A 20164-nucleotide genomic window follows, 5' to 3' on the forward strand; every position below is an offset into this window, starting at 1 on the left:
GCACACCCACAAATAAAAATTAAAAACTAAGATATTTCAAGAGAGAGAGAAAAAAACTTTATCGTAGTATCTTTTCACATTTTTTTTTTAAAAAGTCACACGTCAATTCAAATCTTTTAAAAACTTTTCAAGGCAATGTTATGGTCTCACACATAAATATTAAAAATCAAAAAAATACATTGACCCCATTGGTTGATTCCTCGCACACACACACACACCAACAAAGAACTAAGTGTGATAAAAGCACAGAACTGGTGAGGTGAAAACACCATGTTTTTACACAATGCTTTCTCTAATTAGGTCGGGGGGGGGGGGGGAATAAAGCTCGGTCCAGAATTGAAATCTGCTGGTTAATAAGAGTAAAAGTGAAGATATTCTCCTGAACGTTTGCAATTTTGGAGAAAAAAACCGATTAGAGTGATATTTAACAAACAGAATAATCACGGAAAGAAATATATATGTGGCTCTGTAAACTCTTGGTAACTCTTACAAAACTAACTTAAGAGGAGGATTAAGAACCGTGCCATTAAATTGGGATATTTAATATACACATATCTCTTGAAACCGTGGTTATCCCTCGTCGAAATAAAAGTTGGGGGAGGGAGAAATGGTGCTCTTTCTTGCACAACGCACATCTGGTTCGAAGGAAGAAAATCACACGCCACTGCTAACCCGCCAAGTTAAAAATCCCGTGGGTTTCGGTATCCTACCGCATGATCTTTGAAACGTTGAAGGATCGGGGAGTGAAAGCAATTCCCCGAAACATTAAATACAAAACTTTTCAGAAAAGATTTCTAAAAAAGGGGCATGAAAAAAGCACAGAGAGTACTTGAAAACGGTGAGAGATGGGTTAAGGCACTGGGGGAGGGGGGTTGTGTCTTGGCAGGAGGGGGGGGCTTGGGAAACCCCCTGTACAAGACGCCTCCCTTGTTCTAACCGGATTCCGAGAAAGGCGGATTCCAGAATCGGATTATGGCTTTGTGAGATGTTAGATGCCCCCCCGACTCCCTCCGAACCAAGCCTGGTGCAAGGGACGATAGGGAGGGAGGGAGCACCTGGCAGAGGCTACAGGGGAGACCGCGGCCGGATGGGGGAACTGGATAAGATGCTGTCTCCGAAGACGTTGGCGTAGGAAGACTTGAGGAACTGGACGTAGTTTTGCATGCTGCGGTTGGTGCTCTCCGACTGCTCCAGCCGGTCCTTCAGGTCCTGGAGGCGGCTCTGGTACCGGCGTTCTCCCTGTGGGAGGGAGAAAGGAAGGGCGGTGAGGAGCCCCCCCACCGTGTCCTTTCTTTCCCCAAAGGGTCCGTTCAAAAAGGGGGAGGCCAGCGCCATCCCCAGGAAAGGATTCACAGGGGCCTCCTTTGGATGGACGGCCTAGGAGGGGGGTCACCGACCTTTCGGGGTTCAGGGACCACTAAATTTATAATTTCAAATCCCGCTATTTGCACCCGTTTCCCACAGAAAACAAAACCCCGGGATCTCTCATCTCTCTCTTTTTCTCTCATCTCTCTCTCTCTCTCATCTTTCTCTCTCTCATTCTCCCTTTTTTCTCTCTCTCATCTCCCTTTTGCACTTTCTCTAATCTTTCTCTTTTTCTCTCATTTCTTTCTCTCTCATCTTTCTTTTTCTCTCATGTTTTTCTCTCATTTTTCTCCCTCTCTCATCTCCCTTTCTCTCCTTTTCTCTCTCATCTCTCATCTCTTTTTCTCTCATCTCTCTCTCATTTCTTTCCCTCTCATCTTTTTCTCTCATTTTTCTCCCTCTCTCATCTCTTTCTTTACTTTTCTCTCTCATCTCTCATCTCTTTCTCTCTCATTTTTCTCATCTTTCTCTTTTACTCTCTCATTTTTCTCTCATCTTTCTTTTTCTCTCATCTCTCTCTCTCATTCTTCCTTTTTCTCTCATCTCTCTTTTGCTCTTTCTCTTATCTCTCTCTCATTTCTTTCCCTCTCATCTTTCTTTTTCTTTCATCTTTTTCTCTTTTTCTATCATTTTTCTCCCTCTCTCATCTTTCTCTCTTTTTCTCTCTCATCTCTTTCTCTCTCATTTCTCTCACCTTTCTCTTTTTCTATCACCTCTCTCTCATTTCTTTCCCTCTCATCTTTTTATCTCTCATCTTTCTCTCCTTTTCTCTCATTTTTCTCCCTCTCTCATCTCTTTCTCTCTTCTCTCTCATCTCTTTCTCATTTCTCTCTCTCATCTTTCTCTCTTTTTCTCTCTCATCTTTCTTTTTCTCTCATCTCTCATCTTTCTCTCTCATTTCACTCTCATTTCTTTCTCTTTCTCTCATCTTTCTCTTTTTCTCTCATTTCTCTCTCATCTCTTTCTCTCTCATCTCTTTCTATCTCTCTTTTCTCTTCTCTTTTCTCTCTCATCTCACGGGCCAAGCAGTGTCTTGGGGTGGAGAGGAAGTTGCGCGTCTCCAGGCTGCGCCGTGCATCGCAGCAGGGGGACGAAAGAGCCATGGATTACCGCCACCCATTGCTTCAGCCCGCCTGCGCTGCCACCCCGTTGCTGCAACAACACCATTACCTGGTTCCCGCCAGCGAGGGCTGTGCTACTCCTTGCACCTCCTGCAAAGTTGCAAGCTGCACAAACCACCAGCTGCCTTTTAAAGACCCCGCCATCTCTTGCAGGGTGCTGAAGTTTGGAAGTTTTGTTCGGGAGGTATATCCTCATTGTTTCCAGAGAGAGAAATATCTGCCTCTGCCTGGGTTCAAACTCACAAGCCTCCTGGTTGTGAGGCAAGAGCTCCCCCTCTAGGGCCACCACGCCACTCAAGTGGAGAACATGTTGAAGACCTCAAACTCCCTGCTCCAAGATAGAAGAGCCAGCACTTGTGGAGGCCACCATTGAACCTATATGTCTTCCCCGCATAAAAAGGGCCTGTCTAGGCTTCCTAACATGGGGGAGGTCTATTGTTGAAGGCTCCTTACGTCATCTTTATTGCGTCGCAGCTGGTTCAGCTCAGTCTTCATCTTGCTCAGCTCGGTTTCCAGATCCAGCATCTTTGACTGGGCCATCCTCTCTCTTACTGCCGCACGATCCCTTGTTTGCTCCAACTGAAAGCAGAAAGAGAGCCATTAGGGTAAAGCAAGGGCCAATCCATCTCCATCCCAGGAAGGAGGGCTGCCTGGTCCCTTTTGATCTTCAAATGGGGATCCTCACTTAATTATGATCGATCTTAAGAGTGGTTGGGTTTCTCTCAAAGACCAACATTACCGTCAAAAGGTGTCGGGAGGATCCAAGCTAAGGAAGGCTCCAGAGTTTTCTGGAAGGAAGATGTGATGGGAGTTATCACCACAATCTTCTCCTTGTTAAGTCTCCTACAACTGGCTCTTCAGGGACAAGAAGCAAACTCCTCATCCCCCCCAAAAAACCTTTTTATTAATTGACTCTGAATTCTGCTCATTCACATCCAGCAAAGTCTTTCAAGGGAGGATTTACGGTCACAGACCTTATCTGGCTTGGAGAGCTGTCAGGCTGATCTCTGCAGAACTTGGCAAAGACTTTCAGAGAGTCACGAACCAATTAAGCGAACTGATTGTGTCCTGCAAACTCCACTTCCCTTTAGCTCCTCTTTTATGTCCTCTGAGAGGGGCCATTCACCATCCACCTGTGGCCTTACTCCCAAGTCAACTCCTGTTCTTTAGTTGTTCCCTTTGTCTGGCAGCTCTGTGTATGCGCACACTGGGAACAGGCTCCAGCTGTTCTTCTGCCCCACTGGTGCCTGACTCAGCTGATAACTGGCATACGGCTCTGGCCCCCTCTCTGCCTCCGACACAGAGCCCTCATCAGAGCCTTCCCCAGACTCCAGGACTGGCCCAGGTTCCTCCCCAACCTCCTCACTGCCCGACTCTGCTGCCCGATCTGCTGGCGGGCCACAATACTTGGGAGAAGACCCAGCTCTCCCACCCAACCCCCAAGGAGGGACCAACCTGTTTCTTGGTGTCATCAAAGGACATTTCTAGCTGGCGTGCCAAGGACCCACACTCCCTGGTCTTCTCTTCTAGCCGGAGCTGGGCCTGGTGGATAGACTCTTCCCTCTTTGCGATGATCTGGAGGAATTCTACGTTCTGCCCACTTGTCGCTTCGAGTTTCCTAAAGTGCAATCAAACGGGATTTACAGGCAAGCTGTGGCCCCTTTAAAATAAGGCCACCAACACGATCATTGGTAGATGAGCAATGCGTTTGTAAAGTTTCTCAACGATGCCGTAACTAATTCAGGGTAGAGTCACGGCAGCTCTCAACTCGTAACTAATGCGGGGTAGAGTCGGGGCGACTTGGATAGAGCTGAGCGTTTACTGGCTGGATGCCCTTCATGACGCCACGCTGAATTCGGAGCAGACGTATTTTTTCTTTGCACCCAGAGAGAGAGAGACATCTGCCGCTACCTAGGATTGAACTCTCAACCTTCCCAACGGGAGGCAATTTGCTTCACCGCTAGGCCACCATGACACTCGCAGTAAACGCTCAGCTCCATCCAAGTCGCCCCGACTCTTAGTTACGGGTTGAGAGGTGCCCTTACTCTACTCAGAATTAGTTATGTCATCATTGCGAAACTTTACAGACATTTCTTTTGCCGTGTATATCTGCTTCTGAACTTTGCCCCTCTTCCTTTCCTCCCCTCACTCTGTGTCATGAATCACATTACCCAATAAGTACACCCATCTCAAACCAGCTACTGTAATCTGAGATCCAGCTCAGTATGCGTGGAATGTCAACACGGAAGTTGACAGCCGTTTTCTTTTACTCCAAACTTGGTAACTTTTAAAGACGTGTGGACTTTTCTACTCCCAGAATTCCTCAGTCAGACGGAGGCTGAGGAATTCTGGGAGTTGTAGTCCAGATGTTTTAAAGTTGTCAAGTTCGGAGACCCCTGAATTAAACCAAAGAGATGGTTTTGATGGATCCTTAGGACATTTGATTTTCGATCCCAGTAATTAAATCGATACCAAATGCTGCGATGGCGACACCTATGCGCAGGTGCCTCCCGACGGCCAGCTGGTCTTTGGGTCTCTGCTGCGCATGTGGGGATGTGCGCACATATGGGGCATGTGCTGGAGGCACTCGTATTGCATTTTGGGGGGTTCGCACACGTGGGCACGTCCCTCCACACCCTGATTTGGGCCTGGAAGGGTTCCTGCAGCAACCTGGAAGCCAAAACGAAGGGCGGCGTGGATGCATGTGGGAGCGGGGCGCATGTGCAGGAAGCGGGGTGCATGCACGGGGAGGGGGGGAGCATCACATTGCATTTGGGGGGGTTCACACGGACCAAAAAGGTTAGCCATCACTGTGTTAAAGGGGCACTTTAGTCAAGATCTCCGAATTTTCTAAGAAATGCCAGTTAAACCAACATTGCCATGTCTTCCTCCACCCTTGAGTATCGTCCCACATCTCCTAACCTCTCCATCTCCTCCAATTTGAGAGCCAGCTGCTTGTTCTCTTCCTGGGCCGACTGATACTTTTCTCTGGTCAATTCCATCTTGTCCCCCTGCAGCTCGATCTAAAAAGGAAGGATTTAAAAGAAAAAGGAGGGAGAAAGAAGAAAACACGGAGAATTTAGGGCACGGATGCTGCTCTTTTCCTCTACGGATGCCAACTTGTTTTGGAAACAGAAAGCAGCCAAGGCAATAAAACAAGCTGGAGTGCAAAGGTGTAGGAAAAGAGAGCAGATTTGGTAGAAATATAGCCAATGGGAGCTGAGTGCTGGGATCTGTTTCTGGCATGCATGGAACAGGAAGAAGAAGCTTTTGATCGTGATAATGTTTATCCCAACTTTAAACCACCACAGATAACTTCTCTGAATAGTGATGACTATCTGAAGAAGGATTACAAAACAGGAATATATATATGAGCGTTTACTGGCTGGATGCCCTTCCTGACACCATGGGGAGTTCACAGATTTTTTTATTTCTTTGCGCCCTAGGAGAGAGAAAGATCTGCTGCTACCTAGGACTGAACTTCCAATCACCCGAGTGGGAGGCGAGCATCTTCGCATAAGATCGGAGGTAACATTCCACCATTGCATTGGCTCTTTCAGCTGCACTGTTGGTACTAGGGTGAAATGCTGAACATAACCCCTGGGAAGAACCAATGAATCGTATAAAACCCCTCCAAAACCAGGCAGTAAACTGCACCCCCCTGTCCGAAATAATTCAACCCTTTCGGTGGCCTTTTCAGACATTGGTTTGATCCGGCGTGAAAAAGCTTCTCCTCTCCATGCCCCTCCCCTCCCCCAGGGATCTGCTGGCTACCTGCAAGCAAAGCGAAGCACACAGAGGGAGGCGTTCTGACCATCGGGTTAAGGAAGACAAGCAGAGAGGGACAGTGGCCCAAAGAGGCAATTCTACACAGCTTAAATGGAGACAGCACAACACAAATGAAAGACAGTTAATGCCATGGATCTGTTTATTCTGCCGTGCAGCTGTTTTAATCATTTCAAAAAGAGACAAGAGACAAAGATTGCACATTCCTGATGCTTAGAAGCTCATTTTGGTCCCCGGCTGGAGGTTCGCGTGGGAGGCTTCTGCCAATCCCTTACCCGCTGACGGAGGTCTGTGATCATGGCAGACAGATCCATATTTTTCTTCTCATAACTCTTAAGCTGCTCCTGACACTCAGCCAACTTGGTCTCGGTTATCTTCAGGATCTCGGGAAGTTTCTCCAGCTCGGCCACTTGGCTCTGGAACTGCTTGCGAGCCTGCGGGCAGAAGGAAGAACGACGTGAGTGAAGAGCGGAGCATCTAACCTCTCAGCACTCTAGATCAGGAGTGTCAAGCTCAAGGGCCAGGGGTCAGATCCATGGGGTGCTTAGATCTGGCCTGTGGGGGCCATCCTGGAAACAGCAAAGGACCAGCCTGTGATGTCTCTGCCAGTGAAAATGGAGCTTGGGAGGGCTCCGTTTTCACTGGCAGAGGGTTGCAGGAGGCAGTCGCAGCTGAAAACGGAGCTCGGGAGCCCGTTTTCGCTGGCAGAGCACTTGGGCCATCAGAGCTGCCCCTGACACGAGTGGCGTCAAGCTGGTTATGCCCACCCTGGCCACGACCCCCCCGAGGTCAAACACAACCCTGATGTGGTCCTCAATGAAATCAAGTTTGACATCCCTGTTCTAGATGTTGGGGGAACCACACTTTTAACCCCAACGGGTATCGTATTCCACAGTCTTCTGATCGAGCACATTAACTACAGTCCCAGCTAACTGTCGGTGGCCGTGTCCAGCTTAGAACAATGGGAAAAAGGAGGCCGAAAAGAATTAGAGAAGCCGGCCATTCAGAGACAGCCATTCGAAGGGGAACAAATGCAATGCGGGCTTCCAGCTCAGCCCTTTACAAAAAATGAGGAAGTGAGAGTTTCAAGGCAAGGACCAGATACTTGCATTTTCAATCTCTTTGGCCATTTCTTCCTTCAGTGCTTTGTTCTCTTTGTCACAGAGTTCCAATTTCACTGTCACCTCATCGGCTTCCATTCGAGTTTTCACCACCTTGGATAAAAGAAACAAGAAGTTAAGAACAAGAGGGGAAAAAGAGACAATAAATCCGGAACCTCCATGATGAATTTAGTCAAGACTAATACTTGCTTAGCATCAGCATCAATTGGGCTTTAGATAAGTCAACCTGGAGTACTCAGGGTATATTAGAATAGAATAGAACAGAACAAGAAAGAATAAGAATGGAATAGAACAAGAAAGAATAAGAAGAATAGAATAGAGTAGAACATGAAAAAATAAGAATAGAATAGAAAAAAATAATAGAACAGAAAATAGAATAAAGAATAAGGAATAGGATGGGATCGAATAGAATATAGAATAGCAGAGTTGGAAGGGACCTTGAAGGTCTTCTTGCAATCCCCTGCTCAGGCAGGAAACCCTACACCACTTCAGACAAATGGTTATCCAACATCTTCTTAAAAACTTCCAGTGTAGGAGCATTCACAACTTCTGGAGGCAAGTTGTTCCACTGATTAATTGTTCTAACCATCAGGAAATTTCTCCTTAGTTCTAAGTTGCTTCTCTCCTTGATTAGTTTCCACACATTGCTTCTTGTTCTACCCTCAGGTGCCTTGGAGAATAGCTTGACTCTCTTTGTGGCAACCCCTGAGACATTGGAAGACTGCTATCATGTCTCCCCTAGTCCATCTTTTCATTAAACTAGACATACCCAGTTCCTGCAACCGTTCTTCATATGTTTGAGCCTCCAGTCCCCTAATTCAACTATATCCACCTATAAATCCCATCAATTCATGGGATGGCAGTGTAGGGACAGACAGGATGATGGGCGCGGCAGTCCAGCATTTCCAGAAGCCCAATAATGGCTTAACCTTTTCTTAAACTTAGCCCTAACCTTTAAATACCTTTTGAGGCCATGGACCTCCTAGACTTAACTCCAGATTTAAATCGTTAACATTTCTTCAAGCCTTCATGGAACCCCTGCGATGACATCACAGCCTCCCCAAGGGGTCTGTGGACCACAGAGGTTGAGATGTCATGTCATTCCCTCCACCTTCCAGATCCAAATCATGGAATTTCTTGGGAGATGCCAGGATGAAACTAGGACCTCAGAGTCTTTCTCTATGACTATGGTGTTCCTACAGCTAGGAATTCTTTTCTATTTGAGGCTGTTCTGACCGAGGCTTCCCAAGAGCACAAAGCTAACTACTCATCCCCCCAAAAAACAAAAATCCTTTTATTAATTGACTGTGAATTCTGCTCATTCACATCCAGCAAAATCTTTTGAGGGAGGATTTACGGCCACAGACCTTATCTGGCTTGGAGAGCTGCCAGGCCGATCTCGGCAGAACTTGGCAAGGAGTCTCAGAGTCATAAACCAATTAAGTGAACTAATTATCTCCTGCAAACTCCACTCCCCTTTCGCTCCTCTTTTATTTCCTCTGGGAGGAGCCATTCATCGTCCACCTGTGGCCTTACCCCCAAGTCGGCCCCTGTTCTTTAGTTGTTCCCTTCGTCTGGCAACTCTGCTCATGCGCACACTGGGAACAGGCTCCAGCTGTTCTTCCGCCTCACTGATGTCTAGGCTCTGAAGGCAGCTGATAACTGGCATACGGCTCTGGCCCCCTCCCTGCCTCCGACACAGAGCCCTCATCAGAGCCTTCCCCAGACTCCAGGACTGGCCCATCTTCCTCCCCAACCTCCTCACTGTCCCAAATCTGCTGCCAGCTCTTCTGGCCGGCCACAATAGAGGCTTGGGGGATTGACCCTGGTAGAAACTATCTTAAAAAAAACCCAGGAGCTGCTATTTCTTGAACCCAGGAAATTTGGAGGATGGGACAGTTCTGTTTAATCACACAAGCAGGTTCTTAGTTGGATATGGACTATCAACAAAAGTCCAGAATGAAAGAGCATCATGTGGCATGCGAGAAAACCTGAATAGCAAAGAGAGCTCAATTCTGTCCCAGGCCCAGATCGACAATACGACTTCTGGAGGAGGAAACGGGTTGTCCAAAAAGGTGAAGCCCTCTACCTGATTCTTGTAGGTCTCAATCAGGCCTTCGTAGTTCTTGAGGGAAGCCTTCAACTTCGACACTTCCTGCTGAGCCTGGTTCAGCCGCTCCTCCACTGGAATCATGCTAGCCTGAAAGGGGACCACAAAAGAACCCGGTTTATTCAGGATGGAGGATCCCCTAATTAGGTTTACTCTGGATAAAGGGATTCTCTTGCTATCCAGGCTAAGCAAGCCAGGATCGGCTTCAGTCACCTCAACATCGACATGTGTCAATCCTGAAAAGGACAAACACGACTTGTTCTTCTGCCAGCTCCCCTGTAATTGTTCAGATCGATCAGGGGTCGGCAACCTTAAACACTCCAAGAGCCATTGGGGCCCGTTTCCCACGGGAAAGAAAACACCGGGAGCCACAAAACCTGACTATTTCCTGAGCGGCTACAAAACCAGCATATGTAGTTGAATTAAACATTCTTTTTTTCCTTCTGAAACTTTGCTTTTCTTGGATTTATCCATGGTTGGCCTACTGGGGATTGAAAAGCTTGATAAATCATGTGCCAGAGGGTGTTGGACATTGGCAGTTGTGGCGAAATATTTTGAGCGACAGGGAGCCCCAGCAGAGGGGTGAAAGGGCCACATGCAGCTCCAGAGCTACAGGTTGCTGACCCCTGATTTAAGTACAAATGAGGAGATTTCCCCGATTTTGGTAGACTGCGAATAGCATCTCGGCCGGTTCCAGTGAAAATAAAAAAAGGCAGACTAGGGACAGATTCTCTGGGAGAAAAACTGGGTCCAGCCAGTAAGAGTTGATGCTTTTGTGATGAAGTCCAATTCTTGCTTGCATTCCTTCTTTCTCCCTTTAACAATTTATATTTTCATTACATAACATACAGAAGTGCTTAATGAACAGTGTATTGTCTGAATCAGTTTGTTTTTAAACAATAATATTCTTCCCACTCCTCTCTCTGCCGCTACCATCCAACCATTTCTAAAACCAGTCCCATGTTCGAAAACACTGTCCTTTTTCTTTTTAACTAGCTGATAGCTCGGCATTGCCCAGATATTTATTTATGGGGGGGAATGTCCGGACCAAACGTAATTTCTAATGTTAGATTTCCCCCCTTACCAGAGGGAGCCCCCTTGTGGAGTACTGTGAAGCTGTTACCATGGCAACTCCGCTGCGATGTACAGTAAAGCCATTTTACGGGACAACAGGCTGCATCTTAACAGAACACACACACCCCAAGGGGCTTTAGAGGTGTCTTAACCCCACAGTATTTTTCTCCAGAGGGTTAAGTCATCTGTGTGCCAAGTTTGGTTGAAATTGCTCAAGGCGTTCCAGAGTTACGCTGGAACACACACAAACACATTTTGATATTCTTAATGTCAATCTATCCATTTCTGCACAATCTATTTTTTTTTATTACATCGCCATCTGTGGGCCTTTCCTCATTTTTCTAATATTGTGCATAGAGAATTCTTCTGCTGTCAAAGCTTTAAATATAGTTTTCCTTTTACCATACTTTTTCATGTATCGTGCCTAACAAAACTATTTCTGGCTTACAATCCATATATTGTTTTAACATTTTCTCCAACCATGTATGTATTTTTGTCCAATTATTTCTTTGCTTTTTCACATGTCCACTGCATACGATAGGTTATACGTCCCCGGTGTCTGGTTGCCATATTTTTGGTGTATAAGACGCACCTTTTTCCCCCTTAAAAAAGAGGCTGAAAATCTGTGTGCATCTTATACACTGAATACAGCATTTTTGTCCTCCCAAAACCCCGCTCCCTTCACCAAAATGGTCGTGCATAGCTTTTAGGAGGCTTTCAGAGAGCTCCTGGGGGCTGGGGAGGGTAGAAATGAGTAAAAAATGGCCCGTTTTTTGCTCAATTTTGCCCCCTGGAACAATCTATAAGCCTCCTAAAGGCTATGCATGCCCTTTTTTGGGGGGGGGGAAGGGCCGTTTTTGGGAGGTTTGCAGAGTGCAAAAACTTTTAAAAATTTCCCTCTTCAAAACCTTTGTGCGTCTTATATTCCGAAAAATATGGTGAATTACCAACATTCGGCTAACATATTTTTAAACATCTTTGCTAACCTTGCCAGTGGGGTAAATGCCACCTATAGGACACTTTATATAAATTTTCCTTAAGCTGCCAATTGTCAATATAAAATTTCTTTCCCAAAGCTTTTGCCATTTGTCTGCTCTTGCCTTCGTCCTCCCCCTACTCACCTTCAGTCTCTCGTTCTCCAGTTTGACAGCCGTGCTTTCGGTGACCTGCTTGTGCAGTTTATCCACCAAAATATCTCGGTCTTCCCGCATTTTCTCTTCCATGGCGTTCTGCTGTTCCAATAGTTCGGAAATCCGGCTGCCCCACAAGGAAGGAGAATCAAGCGTTACTGACGAGGGAAGCAAGCGGCGGCCTTGCGACGCAACACAGAATTTCTCAGGGCATGGAAGGCTTCCCACCGTTCAGAGCGATAAGGGGGAATGAACCCATCTCGCTTTCTTGCTATCTCTTTGCACTCGTAAGCTTGCCTCTGGAAGCTGTGAATGCCCCAACACTGGAAGTCTTTAAGATGATGTTGGATAGCTATCTGTCTGAAACGCTACAGGGTTTCCTGCCTAGGCAGGGGGTTGGACTAGAAGATCTCCAAGGTCCCTTCCAACTCTGCTATTGTATTGTCTTGTATTGTCAGGTTTACGAGCTGCTTTTCTGGCTCAAAACAACAACCCCGAGAATGGATTATAATTCCGATTCAATAAGCCAGCAGAGTCAATCTGGGCCTCATTAAATCAACGGAGCTGCAGAAACGACGCTGACTCACAGCACAATATTTTAGTTGCTAACTCAATAGCTGCTTTATTAATGAATTTAACCTGAGCTGAATGCAACTAAATGTACTGTGTGTTTCCCCGAAAATAAGACAGGGTACTTATTTTCTTTTGATTGTGAAATAAGCACTTGGCCTTATTTTCGGGGAGGTCTTATTTTCTGAGGTGCAGGAGGCGGTGAGCGTGGTCACCTCATGGCTGCTGCTGTGTTGCAATATTTTCGGGGAGGGCTTATTTTAGCACACGCGCTCAAAAGCCCGACTGAGATTATTATCCGGGGAGGTTTTATTTCTGAGGAAACAGGGTATTGAATTGGCATTCATCCAAAGGGGGCACCCCAATCAGGTGTCCTATTCAACAGGTGTCCTGTTCCAAGAGGTTGGGGCTGCTGTTGAGAAGACCCCGTCCTTCACCACCACAAACCTCACAGCCAGAGAGGCCAATTTCATTGGCTGAGATTGGCGCTCCGGGGATCAAGCTGAGATGTCTGTGGTTACCGCAAGAGGCCTGTTCCTCTGCTGCCCCTCCCCCCTCGTGGCTCTCACCTGTTCAGCATCACAATCTCCACCTCAAGGTCACTTTTGTCTTTCACAACTTGGTTGTAGCGATTCCGCCAGGATTCTAGGGTGGACAATGCTTCAGCCACGTAGGCGTCCTACCAAGTAAGGCGGGAGACATAGGGAAAGACAAGGCTAGGCTTGAGAGCTCAGTTGTGGCCATGCTAAGCCCCCCTTAATCTAGGACAGGGAAATGATACAGGAGAGGAAGAAAGAAGCAGTGGAAGGAAGAAGATGGAAGCCAGAGAACTCCTGAAAGAAGTTTAATTTTGGGAAGCATCAAAGATGCCTCGAGGCCAACTGCTTTCAGATACCTTCAAGGTATCTTCAGATACCTTCAAGGTATCATTAGATATCTTCAAGGTATCTTCAGAGACCTTCAAAGTATCTTCAGAGACCTTCAAAGTATCATTAGATATCTTCAAGGTATCTTCAAAGACCTTCCAAGTATCTTCAGATACTTTCAAGGTATTAGATACCTTCAAGATATCTTCAGAGTCCTTCAAAGTATCAAGGTATCACTAGATATCTTCAAGGTATCATTAGATATTTTCAGATACCTTCAAAGTATCTTCAAGGTATCAATAGATACTTTAAAGGTATCATTAGATGTCTTCAAGATATCTTCAGAGACCTTCAAAGTATCTTCAGGTACTTTCAAGATATCATTAGGTACCTTCAAGATATCTTCAGAGAGCTTCAAAGTATCTTCAGATACCTTCAAGGCTATTAAATACCATTTGACTAGACAGCCCTTCTTCTTCTATTGCCCTAAACCTGAATCACGTCTCAATAAATGCCCCTTTTCCAGGTGGCTTCAGGAGGCCCTTTCCCAGCTGCGGCCCAGCGGTCACCTTTTCAGCTAACTGGACATTCAGTTGATCGGCAAACTCCTCAGCTCGCTCAGCTCGCTCCTTCTGAGCCTTGATGGCTTTCTTCAGGGCTTCTTTGTCCCGATCTCCTTTGGCCTTCAGCTCCTTCAACTGTTCCATGATGTTCTCCACTTCGGCCTTGTGCTGAGCTGCTACCCGCTCCAGATTCTGGAGAGAGGGAGGGAAGGAAGGCAGACAGAGAGGCAAGACATCAGGATGCCCGACGGGATGTTGAGCACTTCAGGCCCTCAAAGCAGAGGAAGTAGAAAGGCAAGAAGCTGCCTCGTTAGTTAAGTTTACTTTATTGTCATTGCGCCTTGTACAACGAAATGAAATGCCGTCTTCAGTGTACATTATAATTATAAAAATAAAACACAAGCACACTTCCTTTGCATTCTATACAATTGAAATTGAAAACCCCTGAGATTGCATTAATGTTGCACTATACCGTAGAATTCAATGTAGTTACTACCCTGGGATAAGAAGCTGTTTTTCAGCCTGTTTGTCCGTGTTTTTATTGCCCTGTACCGGCTACCAGATGGTAATAGTTAAAAAAAAAAGATGCCCAGGATGAGATAGATCTTTAAGGATGTTTTGAACTTTCTTTAAAAAAAAATTTCCCCCCCCAAAACTTAAGATATAGACTACATTTACACAACACATTGGAACTTTGTGTTCCTTCTAATAATAGCAGTTTCAAATCGGTACAATTCTCTTTATGCTGTTTCCCCTCCTAATATGTTTCACTTTTTCAGAGTTTCTAACCCTCTTATTTTGTTATCTTTTGCTTATCTATCTGTCCCTGTGCAATTGGCCAACCAGACACAGGTGCAGTAAGTTAAAATACTCTCTATGGTGCAGCGGTAAGAAAGTAGTCCTATACAGCAGACACAGCTACAAAGCCACTGACGTTGCTCTGGAATTGTCTCCTTAACACTAAGAAACTTTTTTACTTCCTGCGGTTAAGCCTGTCTGGCAAACATGCTTTGAGAGTCACGGGGGACACAGTTCTTAATAGCAAGAGGGGTCAAATATATGCCCTGTAAAAGCCACCATTTCTTGGGGAAGCCGGTCTTCTTCCAGAAGAGGAGAAAGTTGGAGAAGATGACCAAGAGAGAGAGAGAGAAACCAGATGCGGGAGGTTATTTCTAGGTAGCGATTGGAGATGGATCCCAATTCAGCCATGAGGTAAGACCTTCTTATCTTACTGGAAGGCTACTCCCGATCCCAATTGTTCTGTAATTGTGTCCATCACTTCCCCCCAAATCTCCCCAAAATTGCAATCTATTCAAAGACTGGTAGTTGGCCTACTCATGCAGCAGCCTGAACGCACACAAAGGATGACTTTTCCATAATCCTCCTAAGTTAAAACCTCCCCAAGGGTCAAGCAAGCTAACAATCCAGAGAGTGCCTCAAGACTTTGTGGCCTTTATGACTTCAACGTTGCTTTTATGACGTCAAATAACACCTTAAGAGGGACTTCAACTCCCAGTATTCCTGGCTGGCTAGGGAATGCTGGGAGTTGAAGTCCCAGAACGGTAAGACACGGAGGTGGGATTCAGCCAGTTCACACAGGTTCGGGCGAACCGGAAGTTAATTTTGCATCCAGTTCACTGAACTGGTTGTTGCAAGGACAGGCTGGCCCCGCCCACCCCTCCCCAGTGTCTCCACGTGGCTTGTTTATCAGGTAAGTGCAGGGCCTGAGTGGAGGCTCTGGGAGGGTGAAAAGCGAGCCTCCTGGAAGTCTGGAAACAAGCTTGGGAAAGCCTCTGGAGCCTGAGGAGGGCCTATTGGGAGTACTGGAAGTCCAAAAACGGGCCTGTTTTTGGCCTCCGGAGCCCACAGGAGGCCATTTTCGCCCTCCCAGAGGCTTGACAAAGGCCACCAGAGCCTGGGGAGGGTGAAAACCACCCAGCAAATCGGGCAGAGAACCGTTTGCTAACGTTTTTCAATCCCACCCCTAGTTGGACACTTCTGCTCTGATGCTCGAGGTGACCCAGCCCAGGGAGGCTCTCCATAACTTGTTACACTGGTGTCACCGGCTCCCCGCTTTCCAAAGAAGGACAAGGCACCGTACCCGGATCTGGATACCCAGGCGGTGATTCTCGGCTTCCTTATTCCGCAGCTGGGCTTGTAAATGACCCCTGACGGCTTCCATAGACTTTGAGAGTTCAGCGGCCGTCTTGGCTTGATCCTAGAAGGCAAAAATGACATGCAGGAAGCAAAGAATGTGTGAAAAGTCACCGGCACAAGCACACAAAAACCCTCCTTCGCATTACTCAATCCCCCTCTCTACACACCCCACACAGGGAGAACGTACCTTTTCAGTCTGTATCTGAATCTGTAAATCATCCACTTCCTTCTCTTTATCTTGTAGTTTCTTGATTAATTGCTGCAGAATAAAAAAAAAGAGAGGTAAAATTGCAGGCAGAATGAAACAAGAGTATCCAAGATAATTTATACACAGGAGGGGACTCAGAAAATGCAGGTGTCAGGTAGTGACAGGTAGTTTGCTGTGTGAGAACGTAACTATTGAAAATGCAGGTTACCTGCCTTGCAAAAGCCGACTGAAAAAAAACCCTACGAATTTTAAGCAGATTATTTCGACCAGATCAGGTATGGAGGGGGATTTCCCTCTGGGCCTAAACCACCACCTGCCACTCCCAATTTAAAATAATAATAATAATAATAATAATAATAATAATAATAATAATCAAAATTCAACGACTATGGCACAAACCAGCAGTGATAATTCCAGTGGTAATTGGCCCACTAGGTGCTATTCCAAAAGCACTGGAATTACATTTAAAACAGTTAAAAATTGACAAAATCACCATCAGTCAAATGCAAAAAGCCGCACTGCTTGGATCTGCACGCATTACGAAAATACGTTACGACGTCCTAGGCCCCTGGGTGGGGCCCGACTAGTAACCAATGCCAAATCCATCGAAACAACTGGCCGCTGTGATACAATTGTATAATAATAATAAAAAGAAAGTTCTAACTGAAGTGTTATTGGTACGTTAGCAAGGAAATTCAACATTTGAGTAATGTAACACAATAACAGAGTTGGAAGGGCCCTTGGAGATCTTCTAGTCCAACCCCCTGCTCAAGCAGGAGACCCTATACCATTTCAGACAAATGGCTATCCAACATCTTCTTAAAGACTTCCAGTATTGGGGCATTCACAACTTCTGGAAGCAATTTCTGTTCCACTGATTAATTGTTCTAACTGTCAGGAAGTTTCTCCTCAGTTCTAAGTTGCTTCTCTCCTTGATTAATTTCCACCCATTGCCCTCAGGTGCTTTGGAGAATAGTTTGACTCCCTCTTCTTTGTGGCAACCCCTGAAATATTGGAAGACTGCTATCATGTCTCCCCTGGTCCTTCTTTTCATTAAACTAGCCATGCCCAGTTCCTGCAACTGTTCTTCATGTTTTAGTTGCCAGTCCTTTAATCCTCTTTGTTGCTCTTCTCTGCACTCTTTCTAGAGTCTCAACATCTTTTTTACATCGTGGCGACCAAAACTGAATGCCGTATTCCAAGTGTGGCCTTCCCAAGGCCTTATAAAGTGGTATTAACCCTTCACGTGATCTTGATTCTATCCCTCTGTTGATGCAGCCTAGAACTGTGTTGGCTTTTTTGGCAGCTGCTGCACACGGCTGGCTCCTATTTAAATGGTTGTCAGCTGGGACTCCATGTGATCTTGATTCTATATATTTACAGTATGTGTGTGTGTGTGTGTGTGTGTGTGTGTTTGTGTATACATACGTATATAGTAAATTTACTATGTATGTATATTTACCGCCTTCTCTGTATCGGAGTCAGTTAGCCTTTTCATCAGGGTAGCTTGCTGCTCTGTCAACTTTTGCGCATCCTTCTGTGAAAGAGGAATAAAACAGCAAAATTCAGATCAGATAATCCAGAATGATGCATAGAAAAAGTAGAACTTCTTCTTGGGCCTTCTAGTTTGGAGAGGTTTTTACGTCGCTCCTTGAAAAACTTTCAGACTCCTTAGTTGAGGGGCACTGATGCCTCTCAGCCATGAAAATGCAAACCCTTGCAATGAAGACGTACAAATTGGTGAGGGCAAAATCTTACGGCCCAGCGCCTCTCCCCAAAATGTACCCCTGTAAAGTAATTTACACCACCTTAATCATCATTATCATTGTTTAACGACCCCATAAACCCTTGCGGGGGTGGAGTCTGGGCAACTGAACCCAGGTAGCAGTGTGTTTTACTGGCCCGACGCCTTTCCTGTTGCCAATGCGGAGTTTTATTAGACAGATATATCTTCTCAGTGTCCCCAGAGAGAAATATCTGCCTCTTCGTAGGATCGAACTCACAGCCTCCTGCCATCGCACCCCTCCTAATTTACATCCCACTTAAAGTTCCCTGCCAAACTTCACCACCCTTCTGGGTTGAGTATCGGGGGTGGGATAGATATCGCAAATGCCTTAGAAGGTGGGATGCTATAGATTTCTCTTGGGGGATCTTGAAAAGCTGCTGCTTTTTGAAGAATCCAAGCTAAGTATAATTTCTGTTTCTCTGCTCAAGAATTGAGGAGAGAGTCAAAGTCACACCTGATGGGCTTGACTGAGTTGAGAAACTGGGATTGTCAAGCCTAGGAGGCGTGGCTAAAGACACTAAAATAACTCAGTCACCGGGTAGGCAAACGGAAGTTGAAATGTTGATTTTTCTGAAATCATCAGGGCACTTTTTGGAAACCTGGCTGGGGCCGAGGAATTGCCGGAGCAGGATCTTTTCAAAAAATATTCACTCACCTCCCGGTTGTGCTGCTCTCTGAGCAAGTCTCGAAGAGTGCGGTTGGTGTCTTCGAAAGTGCTCAGCTTCTGCAACAACAACTCTTTCTGCCTAGTCAGGGTGTTGATGTCCGAAACTGTCATGTTCTTCTCCTGCGGAAGGCGCCACGTGAAGAAGACGAAGAGAAACATGTTAAAATGCCTTTGAATCTGACACGCTCATATGACCCACAGTCAAAGGGACGTCTCTTCTAAGGGCCCCCGCAAACACAAGTGCAATTGTTCATTTAGCAACCATTCAAAGGGATGGCACCCTGAGAAAAAGGGACCGACGACCAGTTCTTGCACTTATGAACACTGCAGAATCCCCAGGGCATGGGTGTTCTGACCCAGCTCCGCAAACCCTCTGAAGTGAACTGAAAAGATTTCTTTAATAGGAACGCCGGCAGCCCCCTAAAAATGTTTTTCTTGCAGGCTAACAAGTCCGGCCGGCCGGGAGATGAATAGTTGTTTGCCATATCTATCCATCTCCGTAAGGTGGCAGGCTAAACCAAAGTAGGCCTCAAGCCTGAACCAAACCAGGGTTTTATGATATTAAGCTTTAACTGTTCATATAGAAATTGCAAGGTTTGCTTTTAGGACATAGTGCGGTTAGAAACGGGTTAGAAGGAAGTCTATACATGAAATATGCTGAGGCAAAATATCTATTTTAGCCCATCTGCTGGCTTGGCTGTTAATCTGTTTGGTAGACATATATTGTTAGTTCCCCAAAATACATGCTATGCATGTCCGTTAGCTAACCCATGTATTGTGACATCCTGTAGACATACTTTCTGTAACTCAAGGGCAAATCTTGAGGGGTGTTTCCAAAACTAACAGATGGCTTTAGCTGAAAGCGCTAAACTATATAAGGAATTTCCTGACTTTCACTCAGGGTTCAGGCCATTTATTCTGAACCTGCGCAATAAACATTTCCTTCTCTGAAGAGCTGGCTTGTGTGTCCCGTCTTTTCTACAACATCCGTCCCCTGCCTTTCATCCCCAGAGCTAGGGTGGGGCTTTGCTAACAGCGGTGGCTCTTCCGTCCTGAGGACCGGCTCATAGATTTCCACTGTTCTCCTCTCCTCTCCTTCCTGTGCATCAGGCACTGGACCCAGCGGTTTTTCCTCTTCCTCGTCAGCCACCTCCAGACCTGGGGGTTGTTGACTCTCCATCTGAGAGCTGACGGACAGCCCAGGCTCCGTCTCTCTGTCTGCAGCTCCATTTCCTCTTCCCCCTCGGAGCTCTCAGGTTGCCTTGATGCTGACCCTGACTCCCACGCCTTCCCCTACTTTGATTCGGCTGCCGGAAGGGCCAGCAGCCAACAGGCCACAACAATGGGATTCAAATGTGGGTGCTTGGCAACCGTCCATTTACATTGGTTGCCCCACCTCGGATTTACACGATTGTTATTTGTGACCTTCCCAGTGACAAGGAAAGCCAGATTCTGCGCAATTCACTCGGCTTACGGCTGCAATGGAGCCCAGCATTTCTGTTGTTAAGCGAGACATTGGTTAAGTGAGTTTTGCCCCGTTTTATGACCCCCTCTTGCCATCATTGTTAAGCGAACCGCTCCTGTTGACAACATGGTCATTAAGTGAATCCTGGCTTCCCCACTGACTTTGCTGGTCGCAA

The 20164-nt window shown here is 46.2% G+C and overlaps 1 protein-coding gene across 4 annotated transcripts in view; it reads right to left on the minus strand.

The window, feature by feature from the left end:
- Positions 1–490: 490 nt before the first annotated feature.
- The window catches only part of ODF2 (outer dense fiber of sperm tails 2), a 29859-nt gene continuing 10185 nt past the window's right edge, over positions 491–20164 (minus strand). For all 4 annotated transcript variants that reach the window (XM_032233346.1, XM_032233343.1, XM_032233345.1 and 1 more), the window contains 14 exons: positions 18513–18644; positions 17534–17608; positions 16051–16122; positions 15808–15924; positions 13713–13898; positions 12847–12956; positions 11699–11834; positions 9483–9593; positions 7382–7486; positions 6548–6706; positions 5409–5509; positions 3942–4104; positions 2940–3065; positions 491–1239 (listed from right to left, as the gene is read on the minus strand). In XM_032233346.1, coding sequence (XP_032089237.1) covers positions 1066–1239; positions 2940–3065; positions 3942–4104; positions 5409–5509; positions 6548–6706; positions 7382–7486; positions 9483–9593; positions 11699–11834; positions 12847–12956; positions 13713–13898; positions 15808–15924; positions 16051–16122; positions 17534–17608; positions 18513–18644 — 1767 coding nt within the window. In that variant the 3' untranslated portion in view covers positions 491–1065. The remainder of the gene's footprint in view (positions 1240–2939; positions 3066–3941; positions 4105–5408; positions 5510–6547; positions 6707–7381; positions 7487–9482; positions 9594–11698; positions 11835–12846; positions 12957–13712; positions 13899–15807; positions 15925–16050; positions 16123–17533; positions 17609–18512; positions 18645–20164) is intronic.

Source organism: Thamnophis elegans, chromosome 16 (genome assembly GCF_009769535.1).
Source record: "Thamnophis elegans isolate rThaEle1 chromosome 16, rThaEle1.pri, whole genome shotgun sequence".
NCBI lineage: Eukaryota > Metazoa > Chordata > Lepidosauria > Squamata > Colubridae > Thamnophis > Thamnophis elegans.